Here is a 19,650-nt window from a genome sequence, read left to right as displayed (position 1 = left end):
TAACATTTGTTCACTTTCAAAGTTGAACTAACACTGATGATTCTACATTGTAGCTCCTTGTGTCTGAAACGGTAACTCTTTGGTAGAGCCCGAGTACAAAAACGTTGCAATTTTTGACAAAATATCAGTCAAAACATCAGTAATTATATAGGTAGGACAGTCGTTCTCAACTTTTTCAGGCCGCGACTTTATACATATTTTAACTGGGAACCCCCCACCCTAACTACCCCCACCCTATCTACTTGTAGATCAAGCTTTCACAATTTTTGCCTCTTTCTTATATTCTTTTACAATTTGGCCAATGTTTGATCAGTTTTTATAGTATCATTTGTTGATTACATTTGATGCCGTAATGGTCTTTTAAATTATGCTTTATTTTTTTCTTTATTTTTTGTATGTATTAAATAATACAAAAAACTAAATAAAAATCATGTGGGGACCCGCCCAGGGGTCCCGACCCACAGTTTGAGAACCCACTGGTCTAGGACTCTCCTAAATCAGACCCCACAAATCTGGCATCGGTCGGGCTCTACTCTTCTTTGGGCATCACAAGACTGCCAAAGTGCTGTCTTCCAGTTCACTGGTTATTTCAATAAAAGTACTTCCCTTTCCGTTTGATTTATATTTCTCTACACTACCAAAACCACATTAGAGCCACTGAAATACAAATATGCTAAACAAAAGTATTTTTTAAAGAAGCTCACAAAAGCGGCATTAAGAATAATTACATAAACTATGCATATAAAAACATGAATATTCATAAAACATAGTAAACTTTAAATACATGGCCTGCCGGGGCCATGTATTCCAGTGCATCTTGGTAAACTTAAATACATTTCATTATTATATTTTAAACAGTCTAATTCTTATAAAGTACTTATCCTCACAGCATCCATTAGCTTATAACATATTTTTTCCAATTGTATCTGATCACTGCAATGGTTGATCTGTTTTTAAATCTTGTTCACAATATGAATACAGCTCATCTCTGCTTGAATTATAATGTAATAGATTGAGCGCTAGGTTTAGAGAGCTAAATGCTATGATGCAATTGGGAATTGCCTGACATTTCTAGGCAATAAGGGGCAACATTCTCACAATCATCATCATGTACACATTGGCTAGTTATTTTTATATAGTAGGCAAAATTACAATGATATTTGAGAGTAAACAATGTAGATAGTTTTCTACCAGTAAAAACGTATTCTTTGGATTGCATTATCAAATTGGTTATAAGTCATTCTCATCAGCCAGATATTTTGTATAATAACATTTTCTTGTACAAGAACATTTTCTTGGACATTTCAGGTTATTTAATTACCAATGATTATGAATGTTTCAAAGTTAAAATTCGGAAATGTATTGGAATGTTAGCTTAGTTTCCCTAATGTGACCACTCTTTTTGATTTTATATTATATGTGAGTACATGGACTTATAATCATAAATAGGATTTTTGGACATTAACTGTGAAACATTCAGAAGTTTGTAACCATTATTTAAATAATTTCATATGTTGATTGTAGAAATAGCAGTCGGAATTCTGGAAATCTTTAGCTTCTCTGACAATTATTGTGTAAGCTCTCTACACCTGCCCCACCTTAGATAAGTGTATTGCACTTTCCTCTACTGTATATATATACTGTAGCTTTTTGTTTAAGCACCCTGTATGAAGTTATTGCCCATTACCCATTTCACATGTTTTACTAAAGTTTTGAAAATCTGAAAGGTAATCCCAATAGATTTAGAATTTAGACAGTCCATCTTACATTGTTTGACCATCTTGTACAACACTGGGTAAGAAATGTAACTAAAAAACTAGTACTGTAAAACCATTCTGAAACATTGTTTTCTACAATTATTTATCTGTGAAATGGCTGAGACAATAGAAAATGTTAAATGCCACTGTCATTGAATATGAAAAGCTACAGTTTTACATTTGAATAATTTTATGGAAGTTTCTGCTTCACCCTGATTGACTTGAAGAGATTGCAACAGTGCTGACCTACAAACCCATCGTTCCAACACGGTTTAGAGCTACCGAGGACTCCAATGCACCATAAAACCCTCAGTGACAGTGTAAAAAAATAAATGAACACTGAGGATTTCACTGAGGAATAATTACAACCCTATGGGAACCCGGACATAATGTCAGCATTTGATTTTAGTTCTGTCACAGAGCGTTTGAATATGACAAGATGGAAACTTTCCATACAAACTGTTTACAAACTGTACAAACTGCTTCTAACATGTTACTGAGATGGCGGTTTACATGAGGTCATTCCAGTTTTCTCCAGATATGCTTAGATAATGGTTATTTTATTTTATTTTTTTCCTTTTACTAATATTTTGTATCTTCTTTTTTGAACACACTGCATCTCATGCAGATTCATGCTTGAAGGAAGATAGTCGTTTGAAGTGGTGCAGGTGTCGAAAGTTATGTTTAATTTATCCGCCGCCGTACGATATGTCGCACACCAAAAATAGCAGATCTACAAGCTCATAATGCATTGCATCATGGTGTGCTGTGAGCCTGTAGATCTGCTGTTTTTGGTGTGCAACACAGTTGCACGGACGAATAAACCAGGCTTTACAGGAACAACTGAAAAGAGATGGCTGTTGACACCCAGGGGACTGAATGATGGTGATTGTTTTACATCCTCAATGTGAGTTTCAGGGAATCTTTCCAGCCAGAGACATCCATGAAGCTCTTGATATCATGGTAGATCTCGACTGGATCCCTGCCAAGAAACAGAAAACAGAATTAACGACGGACAGGAAATGAACTCGACAGTGAACCAGTAGTCACCACTCGTGCAAAGTAATAACACTGGAACCTGGCTGGTTACTGTCACCATTAATGAAATACCAGTGGGTCTCAGGGATTTAGATATTGGGTGTAAATTAAAATCATGCCATAGGGTTTTTCACATTTCAAGTCCACTGTTATCATTCGCCCCAAATATTATTTCAGATCATTCTCTTTTAACATCCAAATTTTAGTGCCAAAATCTATTTTAGAAATCATCCAGATTATGCATTATTAGGCAAAGTACAGGTCAAATCAAATGACTGAAATAGGGGAAGAGGAAAGGAGACAGGTACCAATAAGGCATGCACAGGCAGGCATCACAGTGTCAAGATTGGTGGCCCAATGTTACAACTACTACACTTACAAAACCCTGAGTGTTCATTTAACTCTGTGAGTGTATAAATCGAACCCATGGACCCTTTTGGGTCCATTTGGTTACATGTATACACTCTGAGGACTTTATTGTGTACTACTTACAACTGCTACTACAGAGCAACAACTGTAACACATTATACTACAGTATGATGAGTAGGGAGGAAAATAGCCTTCATTTGGGGATGCTAACTGATGAAACTAGAATATATAGCATACAGTATAGTATACCATGATGAGCCATGAGATCTTTAAGCGGTATAAAAGTCCTTGCTTTCAGGCATAAAATACACAGAGACCTTATTCAGCACAGTGCACACTAATGCCTTTCAATCTGCGTCATCACTGAGTCTCTGGCAAGCAAGCCAGATGTGCAAAAATACAGCTCTGACCAGAGCCAATGTGGTCCTAATCTCAACTCCATTGGAGGTAATTGGTTTCTCATTTTAGAAATTGGCCAGTTTAAAATTCAAACCTCACAGCGATACAGTGAAGGACAAAGGGGAGGAGAGTATAAAGTGTATGTGGGAGCCACACAGTAAAATCCTCAGTTAACTTCCCCTGTAGAAATAGACCCACACGGGTCCAGTTTTGCACTCACTCTGACAGCTAAAGTGTGGTCACCAAAGGGAGTTCACACTGAAAAGTGTAACATTTAGACAACCAATTCTTAGAGGAAAAACCGAAAACTTTTACCAAAACAGAAAATACTGGGAGACACAATTCTTCTACACAATCACAGTGCCCCTATACAACATGTAATTTGCAGTCGCCATACCTCCATCTGTAGAATGGACTTCCTTTCATTTTGAGTACTTCAGAATAGAAAGAGAAACAGATTCATTGGTGTGTGTGTGTGTGTGTGTGTGTGTGTGTGTGTGTGTGTGTGTGTGTGTGTGTGTGTGTGTGCGTGCGTGCGTGCGTGCGTGCGTGCGTGCGTGCGTGCGTGCGTGCGTGCGTGCGTGCGTGCGTGCGTGCGTGCGTGCGTGCGTGCGTGCGTGCGTGCGTGCGTGCGTGCGTGCGTGCGTGCGTGCGTGCGTGCGTGCGTGCGTGCGTGCGTGCGGTCTGGGGACCCCCAGGAGTCCTTGAGGCAGTTCCACGCGGTCCCCAGAGAAATGTCGTAATCATATATTGGAATTGTTTTATTAACACGTTAATTTACTGTAAACTTAGCAGCATTTTCATTCGAAAATGTGTAACCTTGTTTTGAATGTCACCGATATGTTGAATTTTTGAGACATTTAGCTATCATCATTTAGCAATCATCATTCTGTCTGTCTGTCTGTCTGTCTGTCTGTCTGTCTGTCTGTCTGTCTGTCTGTCTGTCTGTCTGTCTGTCTGTCTGTCTGTCTGTCTGTCTGTCTGTCTGTCTGTCTGTCTGTGTGTCTCTCTCTCTCTGAGTGCTATGATAATGGGTACTGTAACATATGACAACTACACAGGTATTGCATAATCAAATGATGCATGCATTCCAACCTTGCTGACTTACATCGATCCCAATTAGGCCAGTTCACAAAGAGCATCGGCCTAGTATACCGGTATAATTTAAGATAATGGCTAAATGTCTCAAAGCACCAAATGTGGTAGGCACATTCACTGGGTGGATATGAACATGAAAAACAAACATTATATATCATACAGGATACCTTGGACATCTGGGCACCTCGATGTAAAATTGGTGCCCAGATGTCGAAGGTGCCCACCTATCCTGTTACCATCATACAGTGCTGTGTAAAATAAATGTATCATGTAATCAGTAAAATCAGTAAAGTTCTTTTTTGTTATTTTGTAATTTAACAATGTCAAAACGATATACTAAGTGTCACCTTTTTTCAAATCTTTGCCTCTGTGCTCCTGGCTCATTGGCTTGTAAACTAGTATTACTGGTAGGTCAAAATCAAGGGTCTTCATGCCAAAATGTGGGGACAATTATGTCCTGTTTACACTACAACAAAAGGCCTGAAGAAAGTAATTCTTCAGCTCCTGTTTTGTTATTCCTGTCTTCATATTTAAACATTTTTGTTGGGTGTGAGCACATGTTTTTGAGTGTTACTCCTGTCTTCATATTTAAACCTTTTTGGTGGGTGTGATCACATGTTTTTGAGTGTAAAAAAAGCCATTATTTTAACAGTACATTGTGTCACCTTCATCATCTACTGATACCACCATAGAGTCCGAACAACTGTCAGATCACAACTGAGTCTCTGAACCAGTGTTTGACGATGGTATGCTTCATACATCTTAGCATAATTGCATACCTGTAGTGTAGATGCTCTGGAGTCGCTGATCTCAGTTGGCCCTAAGCTCCCACTCCTGGGTATACTGGACACAAAGTACCCGGCTCCTTTGGGCACGATGGGCTGCCTCACAACCACCTTGCCCTTCCTGGTTTCGGCCAAAAACAAACTATACCAGTAGGCATCACTGGAGATGAGTGTGGAGTCTGCAATGGTGGAGCTCCTCTGACTGATCATGCTGTTTCTGCTGATAATACTGTTCCTATTGATTGTTCCCGGGGGCATCTTGAGGAGCTTTGGTTTTGGCTTCTGACACTTCAGCACTATAATTACCAAGATAGTAATCAGTAAAAGGAAGGACACGGAGCCTAAACCAATGACCAAATACAGGTTTATGTCCGTGAAGATGTCATAATACTCGACTGGCCCCTCTGTTGTCTCCGAAAATGACATCACGTGTTCCACAGTAGTGATCTTGATGGTGACCGTGGCAGAGAGAGCGGGCTGACCATTGTCTTTAGCCACTATAACTAGTCGCTGTTGGCGTGGGTCTCTGTAACTGAACATCCTTGTTGTCCGTATCTCTCCGTTGTACTGGTCGAGACTAAATAGTGATGCGTCGGTAATCTGCAGGAGCTGGTAGGTGACCCTGGCATTCTGCTCAGAGTCTGCATCAATGGCAATCACTTTTGCGATCAGGTGTCCCTTATCTGTTGACCTTGGTATCACCTCCTCTATCACTGATCCTCGTGCCCTCCATGGTGACACAATGAGTGGCCTGTTATCGTTTTGGTCCAGGATGATTATATGAACGGTCACATTGCTGCTGAGCGGAGGGACGCCGGAGTCTCGTGCTTCAATGTGGAAAAGGAAGTCTCGCTCTCTCTCATAGTCAAAGGTTTTAAGGGCATAGAGGTTACCGTTCTCTGGATTGATGGAGAACAACATTGACATGGACATGTTCACAATCTCCTTCTCCATTATGAAATAAACCAAGTACTGATTCTCATTGAGATCTGGGTCAAAAGCGCTGAGAGTTGTCAGTAGTGCCCCAGGCACATTGTTCTCCACGACGTGGATGGTGTAGAAGGACTGTGGGAACGTTGGTGCGTTGTCATTGATATCCAGAATGTCCAGGGTGATTGTCTCACTCTCAGATAAGGCTGGTGAACCTCTGTCTGTAACTCGAAGTGTGATGTCATATTTGCTGATTATTTCTCTGTCCAGTGGCTTTGAGACGAGTAGCTGAAAGTAACCCTCTGATGACTTATTCAGAACAAATGGCAATGTTTCTTGTTGATTCAAAGTGAGGTCAACTTCACCATTAACTCCGGAGTCCTTGTCAGTGACACCTATTACTGCGATTAATGTTCCTAATGCAATATCTTCCTTCACTGTGTTTTTTAAAGATTTAATGGTCACCTCGGGATAATTGTCATTCAGGTCAATGATAAATATCATCACTTTACACTGTCCTGACAGTGGGTTTGGTCCTTTATCATGGGCCTGTATATACATGTCAAAGCTTTGACTCTCCTCATAATCGATCACCCCTTTCACTTTTATTTCTCCCGTGTTTTGATCCAGTGTGAAAAGGTCTTGTGTCTTTTCAGATGTGTACAGCGTATATGAATATATTAACTCGGCGTTCAGACCCTCGTCCAAATCGGTCGCGTTTAAAACGATTACGACTGTTCCAATGGGGGTATTCTCACTGACATTAACTGCATATATCGGCTGGGCGAAAAGGGGAGCGTTGTCATTGATATCCAGAACCTTAATTATGATGCTGGCTGTTCCTGAGCGGGCGGGGATTCCGCCGTCCACAGCTGTTAAAATTAAATTGTGAATGGCGTGTTTTTCTCGGTCCAAATCACTGTTGAGTACCAGATCAACGTATTTGGAGCCATCACTCCCCGTCTGTATGTCAATGATAAAATACTCGCTTTCGCTGAGATAGTATGTCTTGATAGAATTCGTCTCAACATCTGCATCCACGGCGTTTGTCAATGAAAACCTCTCACCGGGAGCGGCTGACTCAGATACATCCAAGTGCATTGTCCTTCTCCGAAACACCGGCGCATTGTCATTAATGTCCATTATCTCTACCTCGATGTTAAAAATACGAATAGGATTTTCAAGTATGACATCCATTTTCAGAAAGCAAGACGTTGTCTTGCTGGTGCATATGGTTTCCCGGTCTATCTTTTCACGTATGAACAGCTCTCCTGTTTCTTTGTTAATGTCAAAATAATTCTTACTGTGTACGACATCAAGCTTCGCTTTCCGTTGCACCAAACTGCGAATATCGAGTCCCAGATCTGTGGCCAAGTTAGCGATAAAAGACCCATCTTCCATTTCTTCTGGTATCGAGTACCGAGTGATAGAGGAAGCAAATCCCCATAGCACCATGAATCCATAAAGACCAGCGACCCACCATGCCCTCATCATGTATCCTTTTTTCCCCCACCTCAAAACGAATTAACGATGATATAATTGAACTATATAAGGTTGTCGTTTGATTCGGGTTGTTGTGCTGATGAATTCAAATGCTGTCAGTCTTTATCTCCACGCGTGGCACTGATGCTGCGTTGCAGTAGGCCAAAGGATGCTATGATCTCCAGCGGTGCTGTGCAGAGGCGTCGCTAGGATTTGATTACTGTGGGTGGCCCCATTTAACTTAGGGATGGACGAAGCATCAGTCCCCCATTCTTTCTGTATGATTTTAAGAAATATGATTCAATGCACATAGCCAATATATATAAAGCTGTTTTAACAAAGATGTCATAACTGTTGATCCCCCCCCCACCCATCCCATTTTTAGGTTAATGTGTCAGCCTTGCATTAGCAGTTGTTCTCATTACAGTAGGCTATAATAGGACACATTATGTAAGGACACAAATTAAACCCTAGTTGACCGAGGTCCCCAGTGGTCTCTTTGCCAAAAATAGCCAATCTATATAAGCTGGGCCTGTGCCTCTCAAAGTGGGGTCCGGGGACCCCCAGGGGTCTTTGAGGGGATTCCAAGGGATCTGATTAAATTATTGATAGTAATGAAAACCAAATGGACCCATAAGCCTTAGGTCTGTGACTCGAGAGTTTACAAATTCAACCAAATGGACCCTGCAGTTATGGGGATCCGTATAGCCAAAGGCATACCAAACTGGGGGTCCTTGAAATTAAAAACATTTGAAAACCAACCCCATGCTGTATAGGCATTTTTACACCTGGCTCAGAGCATTCAGATGAGAGCCTCTGTCTGGATGCTCTCCCCTGTGCATTTTGATTACAACCACAAGTTTGCAGACACGGCAGTCAGTTCTGCAATCACAGAGTCTTTTGTCCAAACATCCTGCTGTTGTCCTCTTATCCCTTACAATTGATCCCTGATGTCACCAGTGGTGGAAAAAGTAATCAAATGTTTTACTTATAAGTATCAATACTGCAATGTAGAAATACTCCGTTTCAAGTAAAAGTATTGGTATGAATGTAGGCCTACTTAAAGTACAAAAAGTAGAAAGTACACATTGTGCAGAATAATGTCCCATTTCACAAGTTTGCAAATGTATAAAAAATATTTTCGCGCGCGCACACACACACACACACACACACACACACACACACACACACACACACACACACACACACACACACACACACACACACACACACACACAGCTGGATCCCACACACACTCCTCATATAAACATACAGTTACACAGTTATATCTTACGCAACAGATACCCCCGGCCCCAACAGCACCCCCAACTTACATAAACGCACGCACGCACGCACGCACGCACGCACGCACGCACGCACGCACGCACGCACGCACGCACGCACGCACGCACGCACGCACGCAGGCAGGCACGCACGCACGCACGCACGCACGCACGCACGCAGGCAGGCAGGCAGGCAGGCAGGCAGGCAGGCAGGCAGGCAGGCAGGCAGGCAGGCACGCACGCGCGCGCGCACACACGCACGCACGCACTTACAGTAGGTCACAGGTCAGCCCTCACAGGTGGATCACTTCAGCTCACAATATTACACATATTTAGGTAAAGTAGACTGGCTCATTGCCACAGAGCCATGGAGGTGACAGGCACCGACACGCACGCACACGCACGCACGCACACACACACACACACACACACACACACACACACACACACACACACACACACACACACACACACACACACACACACACACACACACACACACAGGCAAGTTCCCAACTTTGTGCGTAAGTAGTATTGAACCAAGGGACTCAGATGGACTGCAGTCGAACTCGCGGACTGGACGGCCCGGGACACACCATGTCAGCCAGATTGGCCTGTAACCTTTTCTAACCATGTTTACTGAAGAGACGTTAAGTTACAACCTGAGTGTCACTGTGTTTCTCATCACATAAAGATCCAACACGGGTGTAAACTAATACTAATAAGTTTAACTGAAAATAATTACCATCATTAATTAAGTACAAACTAAATAATCTATAGGCATATAGAGGTATATGCGCGTGACATCATCATACCCAGAAGGAACGCCTATACTGAGTGGCAAAAACTACTTTCTGGCCTTGATAGCCCATATACATCTAAACAGAAAGGTCCTATCTGATTGCATTAAACAACATTAAACAACGTTAAACTCAATTTGCCACTCATATGCATGTGCATATACCCTCTATCTATTGTAATACATAGCTTAATGTTATGTCCTGTATGGTGTTACCAATGAGACAGACTAGTTATGGCTTGTTCCATTTAGAGCCTTTTCAGTGAGCCAACATGCACAAGAAGCACCCTGACTCTGTTTGATACTGTAAATGTACGTGGACGTGGCAACACCTGTATAGGATATAACATTATCCTATGTTGATATAGCTGCCATGAAAGAGGCTTGTACTGATTTTTAATTCTGAATTATGTCTTCTTTTTTTTAATTATGCATTGATCCAGAGACAGAGTGATGCTTCACCACTCCTTTCATACCAGTTGAGTTCGGTCAGTTTAGAATTCAGTCTTTCGGCACCATTCCCTGTATATTTTTAGACTGTGTCATGGCTCCAGTCTCACTGCAAGATAGAGAACAGAGAGATGGGGATTGACTGATTACCTTTCTAAAGACCTACAGTATCAGCCCAATTAAAACACAGATAGTATATGTTGCTCCAGTGCACCAGCACCACCCAGTGGCTCTCCTGCAAACTGCCAAGACTTCTGATAGGAACTCACAAGCAGGGGACAGTATTCTAAACGTTATGAATGATACAAATGAAACTAATCTTTTTGATTAATTTAATACTCCAAATTTTCATATTCCTAGAATCCGAGCTTTGGTCCTGCCAGTGCTCCGTAGACTGGGGAACAACAAAGCTGTAACCAAATGCATGTCAACTTCATGTTGCCATTGCAAGCAATTTAGAGGAGCCTCCACAGCAATGGTTGCAATGTTGCTATACCAATGGAATGGGACCCTATAACCACTTAACCATCTGGACTTGGTAAACTGAACCTGAGTTGACTCTGTAGTTGGACTGGCTTTTACCGACTAGACCAAATCTGTTCACCAAAAAATAGCCGATCTACAAGCTCACGACGATTTGCAACGTGAGTCGTTGTGAATTTGTAGATCCGTTATTTTGGATGGTAGGGTTCAAGTGGATAAAACTGCAGATTAAGTGACACAACCCTAGTGTTACCATGACATCCACGGAAAGGACCCCCAGCCTCCCCCTCCCCCAAAAAAAACAAAAACAAAGAAGAAGAGAGAAACATCTGGCACCACCCCTTATCCCTTATCCCTAAACATATTTGCAATTTTTTACTTATTATGAATACCCTTTAAAAAAAAATCAACTAGCCCATCTACAAGCTCACAGCGTGATGTAGATCGGCTAGTTGAACTATTTTAAAATGTTTTTCAAAATAGTAAAAAATGGCAAATAAGTTTGGGGATAACGGGTGGCGCAAGATCGGGCCCACTATTTCTATATAAATGGGTAGTTTGGGCCTGGGGATGGAACAACATATATAGGTTGTTGTCACGGTGACCAATGGAAATGAATATCATGATGCACGGGCCACAGGATGATGTTGCCAATGGTGATGAAGAGCACAGGACCAAGGGAGACAAAGGGGACTAATAGGGTCCACAAAAGGTGGTTGTCAAAAGTCATGGATGGATGGATATAGGTAAACAGAAATAGGGCCAATAATACATCAATACATTAATCCATAGCCTATTCTCCACATCATGAAATAGGAGTTACATAATGACGCTTGCACCAGGTTTGAACAATTGAACAATTGAACAATAGTGCTATAATGACACTCAACACTTTTCTGCCTTGGGCAAAGTTATTATACAACACACAAGTAATATAATCCACAATCCATAATCCAACAAATATTTTCACAGGAGGTACACTATGCACTTTCACTACTATTGGAATGTCATATTACAGCCAATGTGTATAATAATAACAGTTAGTTCAAAGTTATGTGCACAGTGCACACTACTACCCAAGGTGACACGATGAGGCAGTAAATCAAATAAAACTGTATGGTTTCCCACTAATAAGAAAACGTAATTTGTGCCATTTATGTCATTTAATTGCGACCACAGGTCGCATTTACTATGAAAACGTGCATTTCCTGTTGGTCCGTCACGCGCCCATATATGGTCATGCCTCGTGACATCATGTGACATCATCAGGGATCTCCATATATGTAGTCGCGACGTAGACAACATCGCCAGGGGCCCTTCCCCCTACAGTATATGGGAATGTCAATATATGGCCATATCACGCAGCCATATATATATATGGTCACGCCTTGTAACATCACGCCTCCATATATGGTCACGCCTCGTGACACCATGGAGACCCTTAGATCTCCACGTATGGTTGTCAGTCCATCATGCCTCGTGACATGACACGCTCCATATGTCATTCTGACATCATCAAACCCGAAAATGAAGGTCGCTTCTCGCCCTCAGGGCGTCTTACAGGTATACCGGTAACATAGCTTTATGTTATTGTACACAAATTCAGTTTGCTACCTGATACTTTTCTGTCAATAACTCCCTTCCAATACTGTATGGCCTTGAGGGCGCCTTCATGAGAATGAGGACACATTGAATGCATATTTGAGCTCTGTATATTCAAGTCTACAATAAGTGACCACCCGATGATGTTGATAAGAACAAAACACGCTGTAATCGCATAAATCTAAATAACAGGCTTGGTAAACCTTTTTTTTATAATCCAACTTGAACAGCTTTATTGTCATTCATTATATACATAGCTATTTGGATCCATTTAGCTCCACTAAAATAAAAATTGAATTCAATTAGCCTATAGCTAATTCAACCTGTATTCTCAAACCTGTGGGCTATATAGATATGAATTAATAAACAATGTACAGGTTTGACTTGCTAATGTAACATTACATTAGGTTGATGCCCCTGCATTCACAATAATCCAAAGGACAAGATAAACATTAATTCAAAACATTAACACCTTTTTCTTACTGTATTGATGTTTGTCAATTTTCCAGTAGATAATGAGGCAAAACAATTAGGTCTAATCAAAAGGTTTATTTGAAGATAATACAAAAATGAGAATAAGTCCAAAAGTAAAGTACAACGATGAATCCAAAAAGAATAGCTGTGCAAGCAGCCGATGAACCGTACAGAAGTAGAGTCGCACTTGTTCCTCGGTTGTTAGTCTGGCATATTAGCTCCCTTCACTTTGGCTGCCCTCAGATTATATAGAGGATGATTTCACAACACAGATGATTTCACAATATCACCGATACCGAGCCGGCACACGAATATTCCGTAGCCTTTCCCAAGTTTCTACCAAAACACATTAGTCATCCTTTTCTCAGAACTTTCCAGAACATTTGGATACTGCCAGAACATTTGTATACTGCCAAAAGGTCGACTTGACATGACAACAAGTTATCGTACTGCACAAAGCATCATACCATATTCCCCACCCAACCAGTTCTGATCTTGAGGGAGTAATCAGAATATCTGTGGTGTTGCAACACTGTACTGGTTCAGATGGAAACCACATGTCACACAAAGGACACAGTGCTGGGACCACATGAATACACTCAGTCAGAGAACAAATTGAAGCATACATAGGTCAAAGGGTTAATAGAATATACATATGTTTATATAGAATGATACACCTCTATATGTGTGATTCCTATACAACTGTTACATCACCAGGCCTTGTATCAAGAACTTGGACAGTTAATTTGAGAGTACGATACATCCTCAATCCATTTACTATAAATGCAAACGGTGTGAAACTGACTTTTGATTGATTGATTGAAGAATTTATTAACAGTTTGCAGAATTACAGTACATTTCAAGCACAAACTCAATACAAAGGCTGTTAACTGTGAGTGGACGACCCAATTAAGCATTACACTTGTTTCCAATAGGGTCCACCATGTTCAAATCATCAAAACATTTAGAGACGTACAAATAGACACTTCTATAGACAGAACAGGAATTCATCATAAAGGAGGTAAAAAGGGAAAAGAAACATACAGTGAGGGGAAAAAAAGGGGTGGGCGGTGGGGGGGATTCACGTTCAGCTCCGTTAATTTGTTTGTTTTCCTTGGAGGAGCTGCGTTGGGTCCCCAAGTCGGCTCCGTGGCCGTACCTTGAGTTGGCTGTGTGGCCGTGACCGTCTCTTGTGTTGTCCTTGCGTTGGGTCCCCAAGTTGGCATGTTAGCCCTGTATTCTTGTTTCAGATATGGCTATTCACAAAACCTCAGAATATTAAATTAGCCATTTAAAACATCAATTCAAACTAAAAATATAGTTTTTGTGTGTGTGTAAAGGATAGAATATATTTGAGCAGGTCAGGTCATGCCATAGAATCCCCACTAAAGGCTTATTTATACTTTCTTGCATGGCCGCAGTCATGTCCATACGTTTTTCAGTTACTGTACGTCATTCAATACTCGACTGGCCCCTCTGTTGTCTCAGAAAATGACATAACGTGTTCCACAGTAGTGATCTTGATGGTGACCGTGGCAGAGAGAGCGGGCTGACCATTGTCTTTAACCACTATAACTAGTCGCTGTTGGCGTGGGTCTCTGTAACTGAACATCCTTGTTGTCCGTATCTCTCCGTTGTACTGGTCGAGGCTAAATAGTGATGCGTCGGTAATCTGCAGGAGCTGGTAGGTGACCCTGGCATTCTGCTCAGAGTCTGCATCAATGGCAATCACTTTGGCGATCAGGTGTCCCTTATCTGTTGACCTTGGTATCACCTTCTCTATCACTGATCCTTGTGCCCTCCATGGTGACACAATGAGTGGCCTGTTATCGTTTTGGTCCAGGATGATTATATGAACGGTCACATAGCTGCTGAGCGAAGGGACGCCAGAGTCTCGTGCTTCAATGTGGAAAAGGAAGTCTCGCTCTCTCTCATAGTCAAAGGTTTTAAGGGCATAGAGGTTACCGTTCTCTGGATGGATGGAGAACAACATTGACATGGACGTGTTCACAATCTCCTTCTCCATTATGAAATAAACCAAGTACTGATTCTCATTGAGATCTGGGTCAAAAGCGCTGAGAGTTGTCAGTAGTGACCCAGGCACATTGTTCTCCACGACGTGGATGGTGTAGAAGGACTGTGGGAACGTTGGTGCATTGTCATTGATATCCAGAATGTCCAGAGTGATTGTCTCACTCTCAGATAAGGCTGGTGAACCTCTGTCTGTAACTCGAAGTGTGATGTCATATTTGCTGATTATTTCTCTGTCCAGTGGCTTTGAGACGAGTAGCTCAAAGTAACCCTCTGATGACTTATTCAGAACAAATGGCAATGTTTCTTGTTGATTCAAAGTGAGGTCAACTTCACCATTAACTCCGGAGTCCTTGTCAGTGACACCTATTACTGCGATTAATGTTCCTAATGCAATATCTTCCTTCACTGTGTTTTTTAAAGATTTAATGGTCACCTCGGGATAATTGTCATTCAGGTCAATGATAAATACCGTCACTTTACACTGTCTTGACAGTGGGTTTGGTCCTTTATCTTGGGCCTGTATATACATGTCAAAGCTTTGACTCTCCTCATAATCGAGCACCCCTTTCACTTTTATTTCTCCCGTGTTTTGATCCAGTGTGAATAGGTCTTGTGTCTTTTCAGATGTGTACTTTTGGGGGCGAATTCTCCGCGCGTTGGGGCGACCGCTCTTCCCGTTGGGGCGACCGCTCTTCCCGTTGGGGCGACCGCTCTTCCCGTTGGGGCGACCGCTCTTCCCGTTGAGGCGACCGATCTTCGCCGCTTTGGGCGAGTTGGAAAAGGGGCGAGCCGTCTCGTATTCGTACAGCGTATATTGATTGATTGATTGATTGAAGAATTTATTAACAGTTTGCAGAATTACAGTACATTTCAAGCACAAACTCAATACAAAGGCTGTTAACTGTGAGTGGACGACCCAATTAAGCATTACACTTGTTTCCAATAGGGTCCACCATGTTCAAATCATCAAAACATTTAGAGACGTACAAATAGACACTTCTATAGACAGAACAGGAATTCATCATAAAGGAGGTAAAAAGGGAAAAGAAACATATACAGTGAGGGGGAAAAAAAGGGGTGGGCGGTGGGGGGGATTCACGTTCAGCTCCGTTAATTTGTTTGTTTTCCTTGGAGGAGATGCGTTGGGTCCCCAAGTCGGCTCCGTGGCCGTACCTTGAGTTGGCTGTGTGGCCGTGACCGTCTCTTGTGTTGTCCTTGCGTTGGGTCCCCAAGTCGGCTCAGTGGCCATACCTTGAGTTGGCTGTGTGGCCGCGACCGTCTCTTTGTTGTCCTTGTGTTCGTGTTTGAGGGATTCCGATTTTACAGGGGCCAGTTTCGAATTGCAGCCGTCCGTAGGTGCCCTTTGAGAGCGGTTTTGAAGGAGTCAAGGGATTCGCATGTCTTAATGACAGTTGGTAGGGCGTTCCACATTTTGGTGGCATAGGAGCGAAAAGAATTTAGTCCCTTGTTTGTGCCGAATCTGGGTTGTACATGGTTCGTTGCACTCCCTCTGGTGTTGTGGGTGTGGACTTCGTTAACAATAAGGAAGTATCTAGACAGGTACATGGGTATCTTGGTGGTGTATCGAATCTTGTGGACCAGACCCATTGCAAGATGCTGTACTCTGTCGTCGACCCTAAGCCATTCCAGCCTGTCGAAGTGGGCAGGGGTGAGGTGGGTTCGGGGGGCGAGGTCAAGTAGGAGCCTGACCAGTTTGTTTTGGGAAGTCTGGAGCCTGGTTTTAAGGGCCTTTGAGGTGCTGTGGTACCAGGAGGTGCATGCATAGTCAAAGAAACCCTGTACAAGGGCTCCTGTTAAGGTCTTCAAGGTGTTTTTGTTGACCAGTGAGGAGATCCTGTAAAGGAATCTTGTTCTATGGTTGATCTTTTTGATTACGTTGGTGGCCATTTTATCACCGGAAAGATTAGCCTCCAGGATGGAACCTAGGTAGGTAATTTCATCTTTACGTGTGATAACATTGTCACCCACTCTAACCAAGAAGCCATTTGCCTTGCTGAGATTACTATTAGAGCCAAAGAGAATGGATTCAGTTTTTCCCAGGTGTAAAGATAGTTTGTTATCAGCGAGCCAGGTGCAGATTCTACCGAGTTCAGAGCTGAGGGCCTTTTCAACCTGCAGTTTGTTTCTGTCCGAGACTAGCAGTGCCGAGTCATCTGCGAACAGGAACAAGTTGCAGTCACAAGCTGAAGTCATGTCGTTAACATATATTAGGAACAGTAATGGTCCTAGTATGCTCCCTTGTGGAACGCCACAGCTCACTGGGAGGGGGGGGGACAGTGTTCCATTCACCTCCACCATCTGTTCTCTCCCCTCCAGGTAGGATTGCATCCAGCTCACTGATGTGCTATCGAAACCAATTGCCTTTAGCTTGTTAACCAGTATGGAGTGGTTCACGGTGTCAAAAGCCTTTTGGAGGTCCAGCATGACCATGCCGCAGTATTTGCCAGCATCCACCTCATGTTTGATGTGGTCGCTCAAATAGAGAAGGCATGTGTCAGTGGAGTGGGACGTTCTGAAGCCAGATTGGAACTCGTACATTAATTTATTAGTGGCAAGATACTTTTCAACCTGTTCATAGACTATTTTTTCCATCACTTTCGAGATGGAGTTAAGAATAGAAATAGGGCGGTAGTTGCCGGGGTCTAATTTACTCCCTTTCTTGTGCAAGGGGGTTACTTTGGCCAGTTTGAAATCTTGGGGGACCTGTCCCTGTTTGATGGAGAGGTTTACTATGTGGGTGATGATTGGAGCTATAGAGATGGCTGAGTCTCTGAGAAATTTGGAGGGAATATTGTCATGGCCTGTGGCCTTGTGGGGTTGGAGGGCACTCAGTTTCTTAATTACCTCATCAGTTGTTACCATAACTAGTTTAAAATCGTCTTTACAAACACCTAGGTTTCTGTAGAAGGTTGTAATGTGCTCTACACCAAAGAGCCCAGAGTGGGAGGGCAGTTTGTTAACCAGAGTTGTTGCTATGTTTGTAAAGAAGATATTCAAGCAGTTGGCCACATCAAGGTTGTCAGTGATGAGAGTGTTGTCCGATTTGATGTTTATGTTTGAAAACCTGGTTTTTAGTTTCTGAGCGCAGCCTAGTTGATTGTTTAGTAGCTTCCAGAGCTCACGAGGATTGTTTTTGCACTGTTACACTGTTTCTTAGCTTGATTCGTTGTGTATTTAGGTTGTTCAAACGAGCTTGGCGAACACTGTCGAAGCGCTTGGCTAGCTTTGACTTGCATTTTAGAAATTCAGAGCATTTTTTGTCTCTGGCTTTCATTGCAGCCAGTATGTCCGAATTCATCCATGGTTCCGAGCGGGTTTTGCCCCTGGTGGTTCTCAAAGGAGCCATGTTGTTCAGTACTGATGTATATTTGGTTTTGAAGCCAAGCCAAGCTTCTTCGACAAGTGTGCTTTTAAACTCATCGGACCAATCCAGACTCTCCAATACTTGGTTAAAGACCTCACTAGAGTAGGTTTTGAGGTCCCTTGATATGACTGTTTTGTGGCAGCCGGTCTTAAGTTTTTGTATTTTGCGGGTACAGAATATCATAAAATGATCACTAAGCCCACATACAATAACCCCTTTCTTGGAGATATGAATATATTAACTCGGCGTTCAGACCCTCGTCCAAATCGGTCGCGTTTAAAACCATTACGACTGTTCCAATGGGGCTATTCTCACTGACATTAACTGCATATATCGGCTGGGTGAAAAGGGGAGCGTTGTCATTGATATCCAGAACCTTAATTATGATGCTGGCTGTTCCCGAGCGGGCAGGGATTCCGCCGTCCACAGCTGTTAAAATTAAATTGTGAATGGCGTGTTTTTCTCGGTCCAAATCACTGTTGAGTACCAGATCAACGTACTTGGAGCCATCACTCCCCGTCTGTAAAATGTCTCAACATCTGCCTCCACGGCGTTTGTCAATGAAAACCTCTCACCGGGAGCGGCTGACTCAGACACATCCAAGTGCATTGTCCTGTTCCGAAACACCGGCGCATTGTCATTAATGTCCATTATCTCTACCTCGATGTTAAAAATACGAATAGGATTTTCAAGTATGACATCCATTTTCAGAAAGCAAGACGTTGTCTTGCTGGTGCATATGGTTTCCCGGTCTATCTTTTCACGTATGAACAGCTCTCCTGTTTCTTTGTTAATGTCAACATAATTCTTACTGTGTACGACATCAAGCTTCGCTTTCCGTTGCACCAAACTGCGAATATCGAGTCCCAGATCTGTGGCCAAGTTAGCGATAAAAGACCCATCTTCCATTTCTTCTGGTATCGAGTACCGAGTGATAGAGGAAGCAAATCCCCATAGCACCATGAATCCATAAAGACCAGCGACCCACCATGCCCTCATCATGTATCCTTTTTTCCCCCACCTCAAAACGAATTAACGATGATATAATTGAACTATATAAGGTTGTGATTCGGGTTGTTGTGCTGATGAATTCAAATGCTGTCAGTCTTTATCTCCACGCGTGGCACTGATGCTGCGTTGCAGTAGGCCAAAGGATGCTATGATCTCCAGCGGTGCTGTGCAGAGGCGTCGCTAGGATTTGATTACTGTGGGTGGCCCCATTTAATTTAGGGATGGACGAAGCATCAGTCCCCCATTCTTTCTGTGTGATTTTAAGAAATAT

The 19,650-nt window shown here is 42.5% G+C and overlaps 1 protein-coding gene across 1 annotated transcript; it reads right to left on the bottom strand.

Annotated features, from left to right (window-relative positions):
• Nucleotides 1-2,685: 2,685 nt before the first annotated feature.
• On the bottom strand, nt 2,686-19,292 carry LOC306928784 (uncharacterized protein). The gene is given in 6 exon segments (XM_079509057.1): nt 2,686-2,739; nt 3,961-3,997; nt 5,441-7,889; nt 14,413-15,610; nt 18,576-18,896; nt 18,899-19,292. Coding segments are annotated over 5 exon segments (4,359 nt in total). The 5' UTR covers nt 19,278-19,292; the 3' UTR covers nt 2,686-2,739; nt 3,961-3,985.
• Between the last annotated feature and the right edge of the window lie 358 nt (nt 19,293-19,650).

Source organism: Electrona antarctica, assembly GCF_951216825.1.
Source record: "Electrona antarctica genome assembly, chromosome: 8".
Taxonomy (NCBI): Eukaryota; Metazoa; Chordata; class Actinopteri; order Myctophiformes; family Myctophidae; genus Electrona; species Electrona antarctica.
This window is presented reverse-complemented; position numbering and strand designations above follow the sequence as displayed.